The 18543-nt window shown below is 43.9% G+C and overlaps 2 protein-coding genes across 2 annotated transcripts; both read right to left on the reverse strand.

Moving 5' to 3' along the window:
* Positions 1–1850: 1850 nt before the first annotated feature.
* LOC128299341 (uncharacterized) lies at positions 1851–11640 on the reverse strand. The gene is made up of 7 exons (XM_053035273.1): positions 11629–11640; positions 10752–11470; positions 9067–9076; positions 6561–7884; positions 6047–6109; positions 2931–2962; positions 1851–2726 (listed from the first exon to the last, which is right to left on the reverse strand). The coding sequence occupies exons 1-7, from the start codon at positions 11638–11640 to the stop codon at positions 1851–1853; spliced, it is 3036 nt and encodes a 1011-aa protein (XP_052891233.1).
* Positions 6544–7968, reverse strand: LOC128310475 (uncharacterized). Its single transcript, XM_053047121.1, has 2 exons — positions 7957–7968; positions 6544–7884 (listed from the first exon to the last, which is right to left on the reverse strand). Exons 1-2 carry the CDS (start codon positions 7966–7968, stop codon positions 6544–6546), a joined length of 1353 nt encoding a protein of 450 aa, XP_052903081.1.
* Positions 11641–18543: the final 6903 nt, after the last annotated feature.

The raw sequence follows: 18543 nt of genomic DNA on the forward strand, positions 1-18543 counted from the left end.
TCATAAATCTTTATAATTCGTGAGGATGACATCTTTTTGGACAATCTTGGATGATTCACCGATATTTGAGGATTCATGAATCTTTGAGGATACATTTGACCGACGATGATAGTTTAGATGTATACATTGTTAGTGTCGTAGTTCTTCAAGGGTTCTTGTATTGTTTGTGAGGTCTTTCAAAATTTTCTGTAGGGCGAGATAAAAACTATTGGCTGATGGGATTTATTCCATGGGACGCACTTTTGCTGACCCCTGTTTTAGACCTACTAGAACTAGGTACCTGTCTCATACTTCATAAACTCTAAAACCCTCAACCCGGCAGCTATTATAAACCAAGTTATCCTTGTTATACCTTTCCAGATCACTATGACCCTATTTAGATACACAAGATTCTGGGTGTTATCGGTAGATCCTCTGTAGAAATAACTGATCTCCTACAATTAAAGACTTAAGACTTAAGACTTTAAGTCTAAAGACTTAAACACGAGTGCACCAGCCATGTCGACATAGCATGTCAACTCCTGGGCGATGGAAACATTAGAGGAGTGGCGTTCTGTGGCAAATACTTTCATCTTCGGTTTGAGTGTTGTTGACGCCCAAGAACTCCTTACTCTAAAACTCCTCCCGATCGCTTTGTCTCCGAACTCCTCCAGCGCTAAAGGATCGATATCGATCTTTAATTACGTTTGACGTTTTATCTGTGCATCTTCAATCTCTTCCCTAATCTTTTGGACTACAATGCTCCTTTTAATCCTCTGTCCTTTAGTCCTCTCCAAGCTATATTTTTGCTTACAAAAAAGCCTCCTGAAATGCTGAATATTATGCCGAGTTGTCGTGTAGTTGCCCAAGGGTCTATGCCCAGATATGGTACGAATTATAACTGAGTACTTAACTGAGAGGCGTCGCATTAGCAGAGGCGTGGCATTCACGTTACTGTTACAACGACATCTAGTGTCAAAATTAATAAGCACATTATTGGATATTACTACAGTGAACAGTATATACAGTAAGCGTGCGTCTATTGAAATTTACCATTATCTCCTAATCTCACAGTCTTGCTCAATTGAAAGTTAATGGATAGCTATGTAGTTCTTGAACATATATATCATATCTCCTTGGTTTATAGTCTGTCTGTTACCAGATATTTGATAGTCCCTGTCAAGCAGGACTTAAACAACTTATTTTTTATAGGATTTACATATAATTTTTAGAGGTTCTTTGTACATAAAAGAAACTCTGCGATATGATATGACTTCATATATTCAATTTATCGCAATCAGGATTTAATTGCACCCGCATTGCACAAATAAGTTAAAGATTTCTTTGCCACAGAGATAATTACGATGGATGATGGATGCCATGTCCACAGTCCACCAGCTCCGATGTGCCATATCATTAAAGCAAACCTTCGAAAAAGGGATATTGAAGGACAAGTGAGAGCGAGCGAGAGTTAATTAGCGAGTAACTTCGCAAATGTTGCCACACGTGTTGTTTTCTCGCTGGAAGTGATTATTGGATTTGCTCTGTTTGGTTGAGCTCCGTTGAATAATGTCCTCGATTACCTGAAGAAAGCTCAGCTTTATGTCATCAAACGCTCTAATGAATGAAAACTCCTCATCAGTTCAGTTTGTTTGTTGGATTGTATTTCACACAATAATGGTCACATTCGAGATGGCAGTCAAGCCCGCTCTACTGTCTGAAGAGCGGGCGGAATGTACGCATCGTTGCAACAGAAACGTAACAATGCACTTCCTAACTGGTGAATTTTGTTGTGTACTAATAAATAGCAAATTGAGCGGTTGTTTGATGGTGGAATCGCTTCAGGAATGTTCGCTCGGGCAGAACGCTTCTTACCAGGCATAATGAGCATGGGCATCCTCGTAGGTGGTGTGCGCAACCTGGACCGCTGGCGAGTAGGTCAGCGTCTTGGTGGAGGTGTGGACAGCTGGGGCAGCATGGGCATAGGTCTGGTGGACAGCCGGGGCAGCATAGGTGGCGTGGACAGCCGGGGCGGCATAGGTGGCGTGGACGGCCGGAGCGGCATGAGCGTAGGTCACAGCTGGGGCAGCATGGGCATAGGTCTGGTGGACGGCCGGGGCGGCGTACGTGGTGTGGACGGCCGGAGCAGCATGGGCATAGGTCTGATGGACAGCCGGGGCAGCATAGGTGGTGTGGACGGCCGGGGCGGCATGAGCGTAGGTCACAGCTGGGGCAGCATGGGCATAGGTCTGGTGGACGGCCGGAGCGGCATAGGTGGCGTGGACAGCTGGGGCAGCATAGGCAACCTGCTTGGCCAGGACGGGCTGGGCATAGGCCAGCTTGGGCAGCTCGTTGGTGATGCGGGTGTCAGACTTGCGGACGCTCGAGTACGGAGTATCGACGGCCTTGGAGTAGTGCGAGATGGTGCTGTCGTGCGAGCGGATGGTGCTCTCGTGCGTGGCTCCTACGGCCGGGCTGGACAGGTAAGTCTTGGCAACCGGGGCAGCATAGACCTGAGGAGCGGCATAGACCTGCGGAGCGGCATACACCTGCGGGGCGGCGTACGAGACGGTCTTGGCAACCGGGGCAGCATAGGCCAGCTTGGCCGGAGCAGCCTGCGAGATGGTGCTGTAGCTCACGGCCGAAGCCGGCGAGTAGTGGGCCACCGGAGCAGCATACTGGACGGCATGGTCAGCCTCCAGGTATCCAGCGCTAGCGACGGCCAGCGAAGCCAGGAAAACGACGAACTATGATCACAGAGAGGAGTAACAAAGGGATAACATTATTGCACTTGTTACACATAAATCTTCGCCAAAATCCCCCCCTCATTCACACACACACACACACTAACGCACTGATCGATCTTCAATCGATCTTCCAAGATCATCCGATCACTCTCACGCTCACTCGCATCATCACTTCGCTAAAAGGATATGCACAACACTCTTTACCTTGAATGCCATTATGCCCTCGTTTATGTGTTCTGGTAAGATGTGTTACCGCCGATGAGCTTAGTACCTGAATGATACTGTTTCGTCCACCGACGGCAATATTTATATCGAAAAATGTCCTACCGCCCCGGGGAGAAGGTTCCACCGTTTGCTGTTTGGTGCTCAAATGTCCACCCGTAAGACCGCAACTCCACTTCCACCACCCCCAACAACCACTGGGGGGCCCGAGTTCAAATGCTCCCTCGTTGTGTTTTTGTTCCACTGTGGACCGGTAAAAAGAGTAGGGATGGGGAGGCCCGAACCGCGACGCCTCGATCGCTCGCCGTGCGCTCCACAAGGAATCAATCGAGCGGTACAGAAAACGAGCCTCCTACTTTCGCTTTTCGCGCGCACCGAGGTGGCCCACTATATGATAATGGTAATAATAATACCAACGAGTGACGAATCAATCGCGACCAAATCGTTGGCATTTGTGTGTGTGTCGTGGCCCGAGAGGTGAGTTTGGATTGTTTTTTGGAGCACATACTCGCACCGACCGTGTGTGCCACGCCTGTACCATAAGGAAGTAGTCGAGGTTTGAAGGTGGGGGGGAGAGAGAGAAGGGGTCCGTTGTTTTTGGGGGGATTTAGTGATCAGTGCGAGCAAAAAGCGGGAAAGTACAAACGTTCGACAAATTACGCGGCCACAGGTCCACCATCGATCATCCTAACGAGTTTATGGTAGTGGAGTTACAGACTCCGCATGTATATCCCGTGTAACATATCACCGGTTACTTCCCAACCCCCTCAACATTACCTTCCGAAAACGGTTTTCTGAGTATGTTGAATGAAATGATGCTGATGTTTGGTGTAATGCTGGGTACCTTTTCGACCACCAAAGAATGCACCAATACACCTCCATTGGGGCGGATTTTGGGTGCCATTTTTTGGAAATTCGTACACCCATTTGGGTTTACACAAAATACCGCTTACTGATTCGAGGTCAACTAGTGTGATTTGTCTTCTTTTTTTTGTTGGTATTTCGTTGTCGCTGTTGATAACTGGTAGCGTGTCTTATGGAGTTCCCTCCTCGCCAAACAGTAATGGGCAAGCATTAAACAGTTATGCGGCACCGGCAATGTATTAATTATACGAAAATTGCAAATTTGTTCAACTGATTTGGTGCAACTGATTAAATTACATTAATGCATTCAAAGACACATAAGTTCGTAACATTTTTATTATGGTCTACAATATGATTGAGTATCAACGCGTTATTAGGAAGATGGATGCATGGTATTGAGCTAAGAGTTCGGTCTCATATACCATAGCCTTAGGGTTCAAATCTCAATTGAACCGATTCTACAAAAAGATGTTAAGATTATGTGATTATGTTAAGATTTTATGATACAATTTATTTAATAATAAAACAATAGACGGTATATTAAATTGTAAAATGTGCAATAACAGATTAGAATTAGAGTAATTTAACAAACAATTCGTTACAATAAATACAAATTCCTTAACGGGAGCAAAATATCAAAATGAAAGACGAAAATACCTGTACCAAAGACCAACATATTAACTGATCCGGAAACTAGAGAAAAAAAGTGAACAATTAATAATGAGGATTAATTAAGTTGACTTTGATAAAATAAAATTAATTTAGATTAATTTGCATTAAATTGAATTAAACGGAATTCAAATTAAATTAAATGATTTCAATCAATACCGCAGATTAAGTAAATTAAATTAATTGATTAATTACGTCATATTCTATTTTTTATTAATTTTTTACTTTCTTAATTATTTGAAAATGCAACTATGTTTAATGATATTATTTATTATTTTTTCTACTGGTAATATACACGTAAGAAAATAATACCATAGGCGCTCTTACAGAAGATTTAAAGTAGAATTATAGTAGTGTTTATATAAAATCATTACATTTTAGGCATCTCTCATTGGTTTAAAAAAAATTATACCATTTTTATGGTGATGGAAAGAGTACCCTTGGTATTTGGTCAAATTTATCCAGGATTGTTATTTTTAATCTCCTATAGACCGATTTTCCAAATCAAGGACTAACTAGGACTAGAAGTTTTGTCTATATCTATATGGCACCGGATCTAGACGAATCGATCTCGAGGTTAATTTGAATTAGTTTAACAACTTTCTCGAATAACTAAATAATTGAACTTATATAATTTATGTCGGGCAGCTAAGTAACTTTTCTCGAAAGAATAATACTCCCACCTATCTAGTTTAAACCATTTACATAATTCATCCGTATGTGCATTCTCAATAAGTGATTCACAGCCTTCCATAAGTTTCAAATTCAAATGATGTTTCCTTTCAATTAACGGAAATGTTATTTAAATTCATTTCTACTACTTCCCGAGCTAAAGATTCATCCCCTACATCCACAACATACAACAAAGTGCAGTGCTCAGGTTACGCAACATGGAGTCTTAACACACCCCCTAGTTCCAGCAAGCCGGTTCTGCGTTCACGAACCTGTGCGTACAGGAGTGGGCCATAGCGGCTACGACAATGGTGAATTGTGTCCCACACGCACTATTCGGTTAAACACTTTGCACTACATATTACTGGCTGATCGTACGGATCATGCGGTTCTCTCTCGATGCTTTGTCGTTGTCGTTTTCTTTCTCCAGTCGGCTTGTGTGAACCCGTTTGCTTAACAATTGTATCAACTGCCCAGCGAAACCAGTTCCACGTGTGGCCTTCATATTGTTATTGTCGCTTTTTGGCTGTGTGTATCGAGGCAAAAAAAAACAATCAACCCGGGTTACTACTACCCCCTTTCACATTGAACTCTTGTGTCAATCGAAGCTGTGAGCATTGGGACCGGAGAATCTGGTGCGGATTCAATGGGGACGAAGAAATACTGGTCAGCACGTGTGACTAATGGGTGGATTCTGGGGGAGATACCACGAAATAAAATGAATTTTAAGATTATCGTCCAGACCGTTTGTCGCCGGGTCGCCGAAAAAAAGGGTCGACTACTAAGTCGACTATGTCGACTATTCAAGAAAAACCATTCAAAATCACTTACAGATAATGGAGACATTGCTGTTCTGATTGGAGTTATGCGAGCAAACCGAATCGATCGCCAACCCGCAAGATCCGTCAGCGTGAGAAAGCTATGCGGGGTCGCAATCAGGTGTACACCCTTCGGCGCTGTTAAGCAAACAGCAAAATGTCATGTCGAACAGATCGAAACGCTTCGGATGTTTGTGGACCGTGCGGACGGTTCAGCAAAGAATGTCAATGCTAGCGAGAGCATTAAACAGCGCCACTGCCGTGAAAGCCACGCGAGGTCACAAAGTACAAAGTTTCGCTCAAAGTAAGTTCTCTGGGGTGCTCTAGACGAGCAGCACGTGGGCTTGTATGATGGGACTTCCAGCTCCGATACGTTCAACAAGGGCGAAACTTTAGCGGGGTCGATTTACGAAAGGTCAGCAACTCCTCCCTCACGCAGCAAAAACAAAAACTAACGCGGAGGTTCATGGGCTTTTTTTGTGTGTGTTGTGGGACAACCGGAGGTCCCACCTGTTTTTATTGAGTTTCGTTTACCGGGTTGTGGATGCAGTTTTATGGTTTGGTCGCAACCCTTAATGGTCTTCGGTACAGTGATGCTTTGGGGCGTAAGCTAGAACGGGCGTTTTGTGGATGGTGTGGACGGCCAGTGGGGATAGAATCGCCGCCGTCCCGTACTGTGCTCCGTGAGACACGTGATTGGCAGTGGAAGAGGAGCTGGCGGAATGGCTGTAAGTTTGTTGCTGTGGAATCACTTTGCTAACAGCCAGCTTCTGTGGTATCTCGTACGAAACGGATCCAACACTACCGGTAGTAACGTGAGCAACAGTACCTTTAATGTCCTGAGGCGGTGGAAGATATTCGCGTGGTGGCAGATATTCACGCGAAGGACTCGTATCCTTCGACGATGTTACAGCAACGGGAGCAATTACGGTCGTCTTTGGAGGTAAATACTGCTGCGCGTTGTTGCTCTCACCTTGGCTGCTGTAGCTGTGGGTGGTTGTAAAACTATGGCCATGATTTTTGGAAGCTTCACTCCACGCAGCACTTCCCGATGGGGCAAGTCCCGATGGGGCAATATAGTACGCCGGTGCAGACTTCACCGGACTGGTTGCTGCTTTATATTGGTGTGATGTGGCGTGACTTCCAGTAGCTACGTAGCTGGATGTCGTTTTGATCGGTGCGATACTATGCAGACTAGTGACAGGTGTAATCTGAGCGATCTGATGGAAATTGGAGACTGCTCCAGGAATCCCGTAAGATGGGGATGGTTGCGGCTGGATCAACTTTGGTGGTGCTACATCAACCAGAGTTTCTACAATAGGGGCCGGATGGCTGTGTCCCTGATAACCTCCAAAAGAACCACCATAGGTACCGGTGGTGATTGTTTCAGTTAGTTTAGGTGGTGTGTAAATTATGCTACTCGTCTCCGGTGTGGAGTAATGATGTCCAACCGTGGAACTCGTCCCATAAGCTCCTACTGGGGCTTTTTGGGCTAGTGTAGCGTGAGATTGTTGATATCCCGTTCCGGAAGATCCCGTATGACTCCAACCAGAGAGGCTTTCGGTAGCCGGTACACCGTACGTTACCGAGGTTTGTACCGGCTGGACGATCTTATGCGCACACTCCCGCACCTGTACGGGAGCGACATACTGATGGCTGGCAGCACTGCCGTAGGTCAACGTTTTCGTGATCGGTGCTGCGTAAACCGCGCTAATTACTGGCTTCGTTTCGTACCGAACCGCTGCGTGATCGGTCGAACCTTTTACCGTGTACGATGGCCCACCACCGTAGGACGCGGCAGCAGTCGTGATCGGGGATGACTTCAGGTCAAATGAGCTAAAACTCGTTGCACCTTGATAGTGTTCGACGTAGCCACCGCTAGCTAATGCTACCCACACAGCAAGGACTGTAATCTGTTGTTTTTTGCAAAATGGCACATTAAATTAGCGCAACTAATGTCAGTGGTGGAGAGTTGGAATGCTTACCAAACAATGCATGATCGGACGCGCTATAGGTTTCGCTCACGCACCGTACCGTTCAAGAGTGTCGCCCTTCGATCGATGGGACGTCAGTTTTATACACCAACCGCCCTGGCATGGCGCATAAAAGGGATCAACAAAAACAGGGATACTCGTGGCCCAATGACAGAGGGGTTTACAGAAAAAAAGGGGAAAAACCCTCCCAACAAAACCAGTATTTCGGTGCCATCCATTTCCATTGCGCCGGAAGAGGAAGAGCGCCAGGGAGAAAGTGGCGAAGAAAACATGACGAGCAAAAGGCGCTGTTGATATTGCGATCCGTTTTGGGGCGGCGGCTTACATCATGCAAGGACAAGGATGGTCGATTGTAAATTGACCAGCCGTTGGATCGGTGTGCGATGATGCTGCTACAATTTATTCGATTGATTGATGCACGCTGGCACAAGTTCGCCGATCATTCTTGGGACGATCGTTTTGCTTCGATTAATCACTCCAACCTCAATGTCAAGTACCGTGCGCACGGTTCCCATGAAGGGACCTGGGGGTGCCTCAGGGGCTTGATTTGGAACAACGACGTTTCTCTGTTTGATAGTGAAAAATTTCATTCATCAAACCTTAACGGTGCGATGTGTTTGCCTGCCGCGAAACCGGGGCGTAATGAGTGGCGATCGCGCGTTCAAACGGCCGATCTCTAAACACGATGCCGCCGGCTACCGGTACGCAAACGATCGTGCGTGAATCGTTTCGCGTTGCTCGTTGTAACAACGCCGAAGGTGAAGGTTTTTGCAGTGGGTCGTTACCAAAACCTTTCTCTCTCTCGCTCAACCACACCGGTTGCCGGTTACCGGCCGGCAAGGTTGCTATGTGGCCACCGGTGACACTATATAGCTTTATATCCGTTTTGTGTGTAGAGACTGACGGCTTAATGAGTGAATGATGCAGGACTAAACATCGTCATTCCTTTGAAGGTCGGTTCGATTCGCGTGGCAGGATGGTGTGAGCATTCCTGAATGAAACATTTGAACATTGGAACATTGGAGTGGAAGATATAAATCAGACAAAACTGTACCTAACGAGCTAAATGGGATATGCTATACGTCATATAAACTTACTTACTTTATAGCACCTGTTCTTGGAACAATATTCAAAATAATTTAGATTTTCATGGAATTTTAGACCATGTCAATCCAAGCTCCATGAGGGTGAATCAAAACCTAGTAAAGACGCTTGATTACTTGCAAATATAAAAAAAAATTAAATAAAATTTAAAAAAAAATAAAATTTATGTCCAATAGTAGCACTCACAATGCCAGATTGCCAGAAAAAATTCAATTGTAACGCTCTGTAACGCTTTTCGTTTGGTGTATTCGCACGCATATTTTGTTTACTTAAACAGTGCAAGAAGGAAAGAAAGGGCTCAAAGACTTTAAGTTGTCAAACAATCTTAACAAATGACGTTTATTTGACGTTTATATTCAAAGCATTAACTGTCATTTTTATTGTTTTTATACCTGAAGATTAAAAAATAGTAATGTTAATAAATTAGAAAGCAAATGAAAAAAACAGTAAAAGTACTCGCCTTTAAGCGGAGACACAAATGTTGCATACAAACCCAAGAGATTACAGAAAGGAAAACAGAAAAGGATATAACAACAACTGTATGTGACAGGAATACTTAAATCACAAAACGAAAGGATCGATACGACTTTAGGTACGATTAGACGATCTGTCAAAGTTTTCCTATTATAAAGAATTGGAGTTTGCAAACGCATGACGGAAGAAGGCGCCACCATCAGTGCGAATAAAAAGGGTTAGCCCTATTCCTGTTGCGGAGCAGATAATGCCCATTAATAAATTTTGAACGTCTCTCACCATAATCGAGGTTGTTAGAGATTTTCCTGAAAATTTGCAACACTCTCTGGTCAAATTTTTATAGCTTGTAATATCTTTTTCTGAAGGTGTTAGGGCTATCTATGTGGGTAAACAAATCATGTTTTGAGTCCGTATCCATGGAAAACACGGGCTATTTGCTTGCAATCATTTGACATTTCATGCATAGTCAACGGTTACTACGATGAATTATTAGCTAATCACTTAAGAAAGGCCTTCATTGTTGGAAGATTATTCATGAAACATCGTCTGAAGGCAAGAATATTGCCCAACCTTATTTATCTTCAGGTTTTTTTTATAAAATAAATTCGCTTAAACCGAAAAAATCGAACAGGACTCTATAAATATTTTTATTTACACAAAACAGGATAGGAAGAAGACTTCAAGAGTTTTAAGCAATTTTGATTTGACATGCGATAACCTTGTCGATGCACAAGATCGATCCACTGGACAGTAGTCAATGTATACTAGTTGACTAAACACTACTGTCAAAATTGGACAGCTTCCTCAGTTGGTTTTCGGCAGCTATGATAGAAACATTGAAATATCTTTCTTCTATGATTTGTTTTTCGTCCATGGTCCATTTGGTTTCGACCTTGTATGATTGCGGAAACATCTCCAAACCTCTGGCACTTCTGGATAAGGAAGAGTCCCTCGAGTCCCTTCTTTAAATCTTTAAAGTCTAACCTAAAATGATAATGTTTTTCAATTAATTTGTACCAAATTCGGATAAAGCAAAATACAAAATGTTTCAACAGATGGTTTGTTTGAATGTACAATAAGTTATGTATTTTCAACGAATATTCAACATCGATTGGCGAAAACATTTCATTCCTGAGCAGTACGGTTTTAATCTGGTGTTCGAATGGCTTCCTTCCTCACGGGGGTTGATGCACCGCCGGAGAGCTTACCAGGCGTAATGGGCACTGTTGTCAGCGTAGCTGACGTGCGACACATGGGCAGCGGGTTCGTAGCTCAGCGTCTTGGCAGCAACAACCGGCGCGGCATGAGCGTAAACCGGGGAGCTGTGATGGTACAGCGGCTGGGGCTCAGCGACCAGCGTCTTCGTGTACGTTGGCTGCGAAACGTACGCGGTCTTGGTGTAGGCCGGCTGAGCAAGGAGCGTCTTCGTATAGGCGGGTTCCGCGACGACGTGCTTGGTGTACGTTGGCTCATGGACGAGCGTCTTGGCAACTGGGGCGTACGCCAGCGTCTTGGTGTACTCGACGTTCTTCAGCAGCGGCGCCTGGTAGTGGACCTGCGGGGCGGCATAGGACACGGTCTTGGCGGCAACAACCGGGGCGGCATGGGCATACACATGGGCCGGTTCCTGGGCGTACACGTGCTTGGTGTAGGCGGGCTGGTGAGCGGTGACGACCGTCTTCAGGGCGGGCTCGTGGACGGCGTACGTCTTGGTGAGCGGGGCCGCGTAGTGCACTGCCGGTTCGGCATACGCGACGTGCTTGGCCACGGCCAGCTTCGGCGTATCCTGACGGGTGATCGAGCTGTAGCTCACGGCCGGAGCAGACGAGTAGTGGGCGACGGGTGCCGCCTCGTACGACAGATGATGATGTTCCGGTTCGACGTAACCGGCGCTGGCACAAGCCAGGGTAGCGAACAGAACAACAATCTGAAGCGAAGAATTAAAAAATATGCACATCTTAAAGCCACACCACACAGAACAGTTAAGAAACACTCGAGTATTCGCTAAGCAAAACCACCCAGGATCGCACACAGACACGGTAATGTCACCGGAACACAAGCACACAACGGCACCGATCGACTCACCTTAAAAGCCATCTTGGTGGGTTTTTTTTGCAGGTCTGCACTAAATCGAAGCTAGCGATGTAATGATACCTCTGGAAGCGTTTGGTCTAATATTTATATGAAATGTACCGTCAACGCTTACTACGGCGCGACGCTTCACCAGCCCGGGTCGGTTCTCTCAACGGTTCACCGGGCACCGAGCACCGCAGCTGGCGAAGAAGCCTACCGAAGATGGGGATGACCTTCTTCGAATGAATAATCATAAAAAAAGACACACACCGTCAACAACAACGAGCCACACACGCACAGAACTATCACATCACACTTTAGAGACGGCTCGGGAGGGACATGGCGTTTGCTAAGGCCCTCGGATGGAGGGTGAACAGATCTCGATGGCAATTTCTCACCTACAAAACGAAGAATTCCAATCGGAGGTCTACCGTTCGTTAGTAAATTTTGGAGGCTTTTTGTTTTTTTTTTTTTGGTTTTTCACCATCGCTAACCGGCGCCGAACATTTCAGCTTTCAGCTACAGTATATGGGCATTATTTATGTTGTGTTGCTTTTTCTCTGTCTTTTGCCGGTTGTTTATTTTTGTCGCAAGCTTGTTAGTCGATTTTTATTGCGTTCCACTCCCCCCCCCATTCATGGTGCCGTACAGCTGGTGGAAGGTTCGTCGCTTGCAGTCTTTCGATTCCTCGCTTGCAGTCTTCCTTCGGTGCGTGTGTTCCGTTTCGGCACGGTGGTGGGGTTGAAGATCGAAGATCCGTGACGTCACGCTTCGGAGAGGGATGAAATCGAAATCGAGTCACACACACACACACACACACATACACATAAAAAATGTTCATAAAAAAGTAAAACTGCACTAAACAATCGCTCTAAAATCGTAGTGACAAAGGTTAATTACCTGTTGGTGTTCTTGTTTTTAATCGATCGCTGCGATCTTTCATTTCTCAAAGCGCGTTTCTGTCGTTCGATGGCACACGAACCTCGTTATTGTTTCTGGGTATGTAGGGTTGGGAGATCGCACAGCGTGCGACTCCCAACATGCCATAAATCTTCACCTTCAAAGATATGGCGATGGAGGGATCTCACATAATTATGGCACAGATGATGATGCTTCTCCAGAGGAAAGGATGATGTATCTTGCAGGAAATGTGATGACCAACTCGATTGTGTCCCGCAGTTCAACTGCGCATCACTTCTAATTGGTCTCGTATCAGTACATTTTCTTCCGGGGCCCAACCATCCCTTACCAATCTCGAGATTCCTCTCATGTTAACAGACAAAACACCATTTGCTCGAAGCAATATGACGTAACGGACACAAATTGTAACGTTTTTTTTTGTTTGGTTTTGTTTTGTTTGGTGAATAATTTTCAAGGCCACCGGTACGCACCTTTCGCAGTTGACATATTGCGCCAGTAGTGCCAAAAAAGGAGCTGTACAAGCTGGTGGGAGGATAAACGTTATGGAACATGGCAAACGAAGGGACAGTTTCCATGATAAATGGCTTCAACCCATGTGTGGTGCGAGGATTGAATTAAAATTGAAAAATTTTTAAATTACATTACAGTAAAAATGGTTTCCAGGTGCAATAGATCTTTAGTGTTAATCTAAGAGATTCCATTTTTTTCATAAGTAGTACGAATTTTGAATTTGCATATTGTTTATTATATTTTTTAAGAAAAAAGAAACCAAAGACTGATTCAATTAGAGCAGATCGAATAGTACAATCGGTAATACACGACCTTTAACAACCGGCCTAAGTTCAAAACTCTTCTCGATCAGTCTACCCTTGTATAGATAGGATTGACTTTTCGACCATGGATAAATTTGATAAAAAATTTGAATAAACATTCGTTGATTGTTGATGAATATTTGAAGCCATTAGGATCTCACTGCTCACACTGTTCAACTGGAGTTTCAATTTTGGCATTAATTCCAGAAGTTTTATAGTTTTTACAGATAAGAAAAATTACAATTTGGGAAACAGTTGAACAATGTTTTTTGTACTTAGTAATAGGGGATTTGCTCTTGGGCGTAGGAAGCGTAAACAAATCACAATAAAAAAATGCTCAAAAATAAGCTTAATACGAAATGATGTTAAGTTAATACGAAATTTGTAGTGTGTTCGTGACCAACAGTTGTTACGAATATTGAGTCAATAAATACTAACTCTGTTTTTCCTTTTTTATCATTAACTAAAGTCACAAAATCGGCTAATGGTCAGGGATGATTAACCAGATACGATAAAGATTGTAGAATTAATGTATAAGCTTAACCGACTTATAAAGCGCATAACAAATGTGTCGAATCCAGATCTAAATGTCATATGTAGTATGGGACTGTCGTTAAAACAAAAAAGGATATAAATAAGGAAAGGACAATCAAAACTCTTATTTTAGTATTTTTTAAATACTATACAAATACAAATATAATACAAATTATATTTAATTAAGGTAAATCATTTGGGTACATTAATTATGATTGAATTTGTTTATATTTAACCTTCAAAAAATATTAACAACTACTCCACCAAACGGCAACGATCAAATCATCTTCACAAGCCACATTTAGCTTTCCTACATTTTGTTCACGTTTACAACCCAACACGGCTCGTTTCTGAACAAAATTCGACGTATTTATGCTATTTTGTTTTTGTCTCCCCACAATTATTGGCTGAAGGTAAAGCGTTCGTAAAGCAATATAATAGCTATAAAAGCCTTCTAAAAAAAAAACGAGAATCAACCCACCGGGCGAACAATCGGTTTTGTGGTGTTCATATTTTTTGGGCGACATTTATACACACGCCGGTGACATTGCTAACACTTGCGCTACGAAGCGCACTAGGCACACCACCGCTGGTTTCACCTTGAGTTTCTTGGGAGTTTTTCGACGCATTTTCCACAATCAACCAACGATTGATGCACAACAGGGACCGGCACGGGGACCATATAATCATCGCTTGCACAGAACGATTATAATTCCGTGTCCCACTATTGAGATGCGATTTTGTCAATGTTTGTGCCGAAGAAACTGGCCTCGAGCGGCATCAATCTTTGGCCAACATTTGCGTGACGGACAGATTGACGCGAGTTTCAAATTGTCTATTGAATTTTAATAATTCGCTGGCTTTTCCCACCGTGAGGGGGAAGATAAAAATTGTATAACACTCACGATTTGTGCTGTCCATAAATCAAAATGGGGGTACAATACATAAAATGCTAATCAAGATTTCTAGCCGTCTAATTAATGTCACCGCAGCTCATCATCACACGCGATTAACATATGCAGCACGAGCCGCCGTGGTCCAATTCCGCATACGATCGAGCCCCCGAAATTGCACCGGTTCGTTGCATAATGGATTGAAGAAGCAACCACCGGATCGATCAATAACACGCTGGCGTTCGTTCAACTCTGCGTAAACCCGTAAGAGGTTTCGCTCTCATCCACCGACGTCACCGGTCGGTGAAGGTGACGACAGGTAACGTGCGAAGATGCGCCTCCGTACGATCGTTTGCCAACCGGCAGGACAACTCAGCAGAACAGCTGATCGGTCCAGTCGGGTGACTTTATTTGGATGCCACCAACCACCAACCAAACGGGTTACGACGGGTGCAACCGTGAGCGGGGTTACATCTTCATTTTGTGCAGATGAGACTGTGCACGGTCGAACCGGTTTTTCGGTGCGCGACGTTATGCGGTGATGAGCTACTCACTTTCGAGTTCAATGTCAATGTCTGAAGATGGGCAAACGGCTGCATCCTTTTCCCCCAGTGAAACACTGACCTGACCTGAGCATGTGGCAGAGCATAAGATGAGATAAAACTTGTTCCTTCTTTTTTTTTTTGCTTTGCGTGATGAATTTTAACGAGTGTTTGTATGTTTTGCTCTAAGCGCTTTTGTTAGTAACGTGTGTTACCTTTAGGAAGTAAAGGTAAACATCGTTTAGTATTTTCGGTTTTACGATCGCAACTTGTCGCAACTCCTAATTGCGGAAGAACATTAATTAAGGGACATGAGTTTTTGGACCGGGCAGTTAACCGGGTTGTTTTTTTTTGGGACCGGGCTTAGTAATAAGTCATAGAAAACCGGAACTGGCAGGAGAAAAACCTCTGAGTTTTGTAGTGCCACAAAGAGCAAGTATAGCTGTTGTACGAATATGAATGGTTCTTTTTAAGATAAATCAATCTTTTGAGCAAATTCCTTCACATGAAGTTTCAATCAGAAGTCCTGATCGTGAGTTGGTTCTTGCAAGATACATTTCGTAAGGTTATGAGTCTCTGAAGATTCCTGAAGTTTTGATGGTTTGTGAATTTTCCAAGAATCGTAAATTTGAGATCATTCTCGGAAAATCCATCCATCTCTTAAGGTTCTAGACTGAAGATTTTAGACTTTCTAGAAATTGTGGAGTTTGTGGAATTCCCAAGAATTATGAATTATCTCAAAAGGGTGGAACCTTTGATAATTCTTCAATTTCTGAAAACATTTGAGGTCCTTAAGATTTGTGAATTTCTCATGTTTAGTGATTTTGTGTCAATCCTCGAAAGATTCGTCTATCTCTTTAGGATGCAAGTATTGAAAGATTCACAATTTTCTGAAGATTCTTGATGTTATAAAGATTGATGAATTACTCAATATTCATGAATTTGAGTTAATTTTAAACAAATCATCAATCTCTAAAGGTTTTCAATTTCTGAAGATACTTGAATATCTGAAGATTCTTGTGGTTCTGAAGATGCGCAAATTTCCCAATATTCGTGAATTTGAGCTGATTTTAAAAATTCATCAAGCTCTTAAGATTGAAGGTCTGATGTTGATGATGGTTCTGCAATTCTTGAGATTGTGAAGATTTATGTATTTCCCAGTCTTCGTAAATTTCTGAGCATTTGTGAATCTCTGGATATTCTTGGATCGTTGGAGAATCTTGAGCTATTTGACACATTAGCTCTGAATCTCTGAAGATTAATGAATGAGTTTTCCGTAGTGGAGATTCAAAGTCATTCACTCGATGTAACCAAGCACTATCGTTTCTAAGATTAAATAAGCTTTTTTCCTATATTTAACCCAATCAAACAGCTCCACTTCTTGCTGCGGTTATGGATTAATTGAATATCCAGCTAAGACCTGCTAAGCTTAATGGCATTCCTCTACCTTCATCTAATACATCATTCCATTTGTCGGCAAATTTTCGAGTCTGATCGACACCCGGGATAGCTCTAACAACTTAATCCACCTGTCCGACAGCTTCCAGCACAAAGTCGTACGGGGCTTTCTTTGTGTGCTCCCATTTCCATTCCAAAGGGCGATTGCATTAATCATCCCCTCTGGTGTCCGTCAAAACCCCGTCCCCCGTTGTGCAACGCGATCATACACGATCGCGGAAAAAGGGGTTCGTGTCATTTAAATTAATTTGTTAAAGGTTTTTTTTTTTGTGCTTGGTGCATTGTACCAATCCGCTCAGAGGCCGGAGGAACGTTAGAGCCAATCGTACCAGCGGCGGGGGTAGTTTGTATTGCACAACAAGTGCATGGCACCGTTTTCCCGACCACGCTTCCCGCCATTTGATGCGCGTGTTACCGAAACCTGCATACATTATTCATAATTATAATTCATACAAATTTAACACCTATTCATCGCACCTCCTATTGGGAAACGAGGAGTGTGATGTACAGAGTGTGTGGGGAGAAAACATTTATCGAGATTTTGCGACATCAACAAATGTGTCTCCTGCTTTTGAGGTGCCATCGAAGCAGTGGTTTGTTTTCCCGCACAGAACATCCCGCCCAGCCTCTGCTGAATGTCAAACATTTGTGCGGTTGTATAAGGTTGCAGCCCAGTGTCGTGATCGTACGGCCGACATACATACTCGTCCAAACCACATTGTGCATTGTGTGGAGGGATTTTGACTGCAGGGCATTGCATTGAGTGGATGGAGCTGGTTGGTTCGACATCATCCCCGGTAACGAAAGGGTCTGACTCTTAACAAATTGATCGTGTGTCTACAAAATAGTGGTTTCCTTTTGGACACACCGTGACTATTGTGGACAGGCATTATGGAAATAGTCAAGTTAGCTATAATTATGCTCGCAACGAAGTCAAAGCCCATTTATAAAAATGGTATTTACTAATTTAGATTTTATTCGCTGCTGTCAATGACTGTAATAAAACCGACCCATTACAACCGGGTCCGTATTTATAGATTTCCGGACACTCGTGCGATCGGACAAGTCAGTTCAAGATCACACAAAACGGTTTTCCACTAAGCAGCGTTTGATATAGGCAATAGTTTTGTCTAATTTATGTTTCCCACATCCGGAACGCACCGGTCTAGAACCGGAACCTTTCACCGATACGGAGCGTGGAACTGGCGCGTATGCGGACCAAGGATCTTTGCCAGCGGGCACGCAAATAAAAACCATCCGCCAGCAGTCGCAGGCGAAGCGAGAGTCTAATGGTGTGATCTCAAGCATGACCTTGCGAACCCCACCCCTTTCGGAACCCGGCCTACGCATTCGACCGCACGGCTTGCCACTTGCCCGCACGCGTAATTAATCATAAACACGGCAAACTTATTGGTTAGCCCCGAGGACGAAAGTGTGGGGCTAGTGGCAGCCGTCGGGTGAGAGATGCTGCGTGATGAGTCACGTCTCGCATGGGGCGCTATGAAGTGACACTTCGCCAGACGTAGTCGCGCATGAGTGTTGTTGCACTGTAAACGCCTCTTGACATTGACGTTGCGTTGCGAGACAGCGTCGCGGGAATCGATGGATGATCGGCGTGAATGGAATAAAGAGCGAAATGGTTGGATTAATGGGAGGATTTATTTCAATCTGTGAAGTGAAGTGTCCGTTCATTGTGCATGCACAGCATACTTTGTAGCGCTATAAAAGTGATCGAACAGAAGTGGTTTATCAATAGTAAGCGATGGG

This window comes from Anopheles moucheti, chromosome 2 (genome assembly GCF_943734755.1).
Source record: "Anopheles moucheti chromosome 2, idAnoMoucSN_F20_07, whole genome shotgun sequence".
Classification (NCBI taxonomy): Eukaryota; Metazoa; Arthropoda; class Insecta; order Diptera; family Culicidae; genus Anopheles; species Anopheles moucheti.